General features: G+C 39.0%; 1 protein-coding gene across 1 annotated transcript; it reads left to right on the forward strand.

Annotated features, from left to right (window-relative positions):
- The first annotated feature begins 279 nt into the window (after positions 1-279).
- On the forward strand, positions 280-2,710 carry LOC125474687. The gene is made up of 3 exons (XM_048578664.1): positions 280-1,211; positions 1,427-1,496; positions 2,068-2,710. Exons 1-3 carry the CDS (start codon positions 1,088-1,090, stop codon positions 2,396-2,398), a joined length of 525 nt encoding a protein of 174 aa, XP_048434621.1. The 5' UTR covers positions 280-1,087; the 3' UTR covers positions 2,399-2,710.
- Positions 2,711-3,791: the final 1,081 nt, after the last annotated feature.

Here is a 3,791-nt window from a genome sequence, read left to right on the forward strand (position 1 = left end):
ATTACGTTTTTGTTGTGTGTGTCATTTCGTACACATTATTCTTACATTTCTTCCACCATCATTCTTTCACTCTTTTGCATTTCTTATTTCTCTAAAACACAATTTTCCTTTATGTATAACACAAAAAATGGTTGAAAATTAAAACCGAAATAAATACCAAATTAGTCTATAATTTTTGTTTTGTAACTTAAATTCCTATGGAATATTCAGTTGTCACAGACTCTTTAATAAGATCGTGCGGCTGGAACTTAACCGTGCCTTAATTATTGCTATCTTTTCTGTTTCTTTTTTTTTTTTATTCCCTTTTTATGCCTGTCTTTAAGGAGACGCATAGCAAACCACCCAGAGAGGTTCAATCGAACCCCAATCCCTCCTCCTTTTGATGATTCTGGACAATCTGGAGAACGGGTTTAAGGATTTGGATTTTTATTTAAATTAATACTTTTCTGGAGCATGGATTCAGTGATATGTGAATACTCCTCCTTGGTTCAAAACTTCAAATTGCACATCTCAATTTCTGGAAATCGGGTTCAAGGAATTAGGAGTTTCAAAGTTTTATATTCTGACATCTTCTCTGAACGTTGTCAATGCGAGCAGATATTCAAATGCTACCGTAACCGATCCGGTTGTCAGGGCAGGACTTGCACTGCGCAGCAATACTTGGCGAGCTGGAGAGTGCGAATAGAAAAAATATTTTGGGTGGAATGACCTAAATGGACGCGGATAAAACGCTGATTCTTGATTAATTGGCGAGGGTAAAGTTAAAAGAGGATGGCAAATAGAAAACCTTTTTTTGGGTGGAATGACCTAAATGGACGCGGATAACCACTGATTCTTGATTACTTGGCGAGGGTAAAGTCGGGAGAGGATGGCGAATAGAAAAAGTGTTTTGGGTGGAATGACATGCACCCGGTCTTTAACATTGACCCCGTGACTCTTGAGTTAAATTTTTTTTCTTCTAGTCGGGAAAACTACATAAACAGACCCTCGACTTTGACCCTCAGGGTCATGTCGGCACTACTCCTCTTTCTCCTTTCCCCTCCTTTCTCTCCTCTCCGATTGATCACTCACCCCCTCCCTTCTCCCGATGGGTCATATAAATACCAATCAGATAGAGCAAATAGTTTGCAAGTCCCGCTCTGAAGCTCTGAAGCTCTGGAGCTCTGAAGTCCCGGTTACGGTGGCATTTGAATATCTGCCTGCCATCTTAAGTACTGTCTTAAGCTTGACGGCTGCCCATATTCTTCGTCTCTATTTCTGTTTTGGAGTTCTCTTTCGCTAGAAATTAAAAAAGAAAAAGAAAAAGAAAAAGAAAACAGAGCTCTTGTTGTTGGGAAAGAGAAAACAGAGCTCTTGCGTCTGTGTGAAGGTGTGACGAGTTTTCAACCTGACGATCTGGATTTTGTGTTTGTTTTCCTCTGTACAGGTGTCATATATACACAGATGGATTGTGTCCCGGTTGCTGTTAGCGCCCCTCGACGTTCGGAACTGGAAGGGTAAGCGTACACTCTGCTTCCCCTTCTTTTTTTCCTCGCCTTTTATTTGGAGAAAATGTTAGGATTTCACATTTAATAGCACATATTTATGTCATATATACGCAGTGAATGTAGCCCGACTTGATTGAATAACGATAAATCCATATTATTGTGCGATGAGGCCATGGGGGAAGTGGGCATCCAAAACAACACTTCACTTGTTTTAAACGATGTTGTGTTGGAAATGAAATTGATTCATGCGTTGTACGTACCGAAATAGCTTATTAAGTTTTGGGGGGGGGCAGGGGGGGGGGGGGTTCCAAGATTCCATTCCCTCGTATCTAACCTAAAAATGAAGAAAATAACTGATTGATTAGCGGTTAATTTATCAAGAACTCAGCTCTTGATAAGTCTAGGCAATTTTTTTGACAATTAAGAGCATCGAATTCGAATGTCTAGATTGATTCATTATAACAATCATTTAAGAAAATAGCAGCCAGATAGGTACCCTGTTACAACGTACTATTGCTTGCGTACTTAGTTGATATATTCCAATTCCATTTAATTTTCTCTTTAACTATATATATAACAGCACAAGCGACGAAGAACGTTCTACAATGGTATTGCATAAATATATCTCTTCCCTCATCACCATGCTAGGCATCTTCATCCAACTGAAGCAGGGAGCCAAAAACGAGTCTCTGTTCGATACAAGCTACCCGACTATAGTGTCTCTTATGGTTGCCATACTCGCTTATGGTGGATCACTAATTGGCTTTAGAGGCCCTAATTCGTGCTTGGCAGAATCAATCATCAATAAGATTAGCCTCCTCCTTGGAACTCTTGCTGTGGTTTTAGAAAGTTTTAGGGCTAGTAGCCGGATTGCTTTGGGTTGTTTGGTTTGTGAAAGTTGTACGAAATGACTACGCCTTCGAGTACCTCAAAACATTGTATGAAAATGCAATTGCATTAGTTGTTCATACATTTGGCAAATTGAAAGACTATCTGAACGTGATCATTCGACATTTCACAACGGAACCCGAAGAACAAATTGATGAGCTTTCTCAAGTAACCACAGTTTAGGGTTGGGGTATTTCTTTTACTCGTTATTTTTTCTCCTTATTTTGTTGAGTTGGACTATATTGAACTCAGCATATGAATAGTTAAGTGTGAAGTGGTATTATGTGAAAGAAAATTCAAGCAACCGCATCCTAATTGATTAGCTCTTTCATGCACGACTGCATTTTGTGCTCCGTTTTGCTGTTTCATTTCTTATGCTGCTTTTTCTTGCTAGCTTCATGTGGAGTATATTACTATGAAACTTATTGAGTTAAATAGATAGTGTTAAAGTATTGCTATGCAAATTTATATGAATTGATTTTCGTATTGTCTACCTTTTTAATTAGGGCAAGTCACTGTCTTTGTTTGCCAAAAAACCAAAAGAAATTTCTAATCTAATTTTCAAATCCTTGGCCAACTTGTGGTCAACATTACTGATCAACGAAGAGCTCTTTCAATCAGGCATTAGAAAGTGAACCAATTAATTTAACTAGATTGGTTAAAAGTGAACCAACATGTGGATGGTAATGCCAAATTGGAGATGACGGTGTCCATGTTTTGTCGAATGAGGAGATAAGAGTAGAGGGAGGGCAGAGATGAACGGAGTCTGGGTTTTGAGTGAAGGGGAAAAGCAGTGTCTGTATCACACTTGGCGTGGGAGGTTATTGGCCACGGAACGATATACAAAAGGTTGTCATGCCATCCTGTTAGAAAGTCAATGTAATTAGATAGGAAGGAATTATATGATTGATTTGTATTTGATACTTTCCATTGATGTATTCCTAGATCGTAGGTCTTCTTATTGTACAAGGAAAGCTATTGTATATATTCAGTATTCTATCAATGAAAGACTTATTCTGGCCAAATACATTTTTTCTCATGGTATCTAGAGCAGGTTTCAAACCCTAGCACTCTCTGCCGTAACCAGAAGCATCAGACTTCCTCTTTTTCGTTGTCTTCCTTCTCCATGGGTGACAGCCACAACACCATTATCAAGAAGGGCGATGGCGAGAATCTTACCGACCCTTATTTTCTTCATCCTTCAGACCATCCTGGTTTGATTATAGTCTAAAAAAAATTGAATGGGGACAACTACAACACTTGGTGCCGGGCTATGGAAATCTCCTTGAGTGCCAAGAAAAAAATTGGTTTTATTAATGGCAAAGTGAAAATGCCGTCTGAAACAAAGCAACCCGATGAACACGCTGCATGGCAGAGATGCAATAACATGCTTCTTGCTTGGATCATCAACTCCAT

This window comes from the organism of the source record quoted next, unplaced genomic scaffold (genome assembly GCF_019419815.1).
Source record: "Pyrus x bretschneideri cultivar Hongxiangsu unplaced genomic scaffold, Pyrus_bretschneideri_v1 Contig13, whole genome shotgun sequence".
Lineage (NCBI taxonomy): Eukaryota > Viridiplantae > Streptophyta > Magnoliopsida > Rosales > Rosaceae > Pyrus > Pyrus x bretschneideri.

Coding starts and splice junctions, on each gene's coding strand:
- LOC125474687 (XM_048578664.1), top strand. CDS start 1,088: ATGGGTCATATAAATACCAATCAGATAGAGCAAATAGTTTGCAAGTCC. Junction 1,212..1,426: donor ATATCTGCCTGCCATCTTAA/GTACTGTCTTAA, acceptor TCCTCTGTACAG/GTGTCATATATACACAGATG. Junction 1,497..2,067: donor CGACGTTCGGAACTGGAAGG/GTAAGCGTACAC, acceptor TATATATAACAG/CACAAGCGACGAAGAACGTT.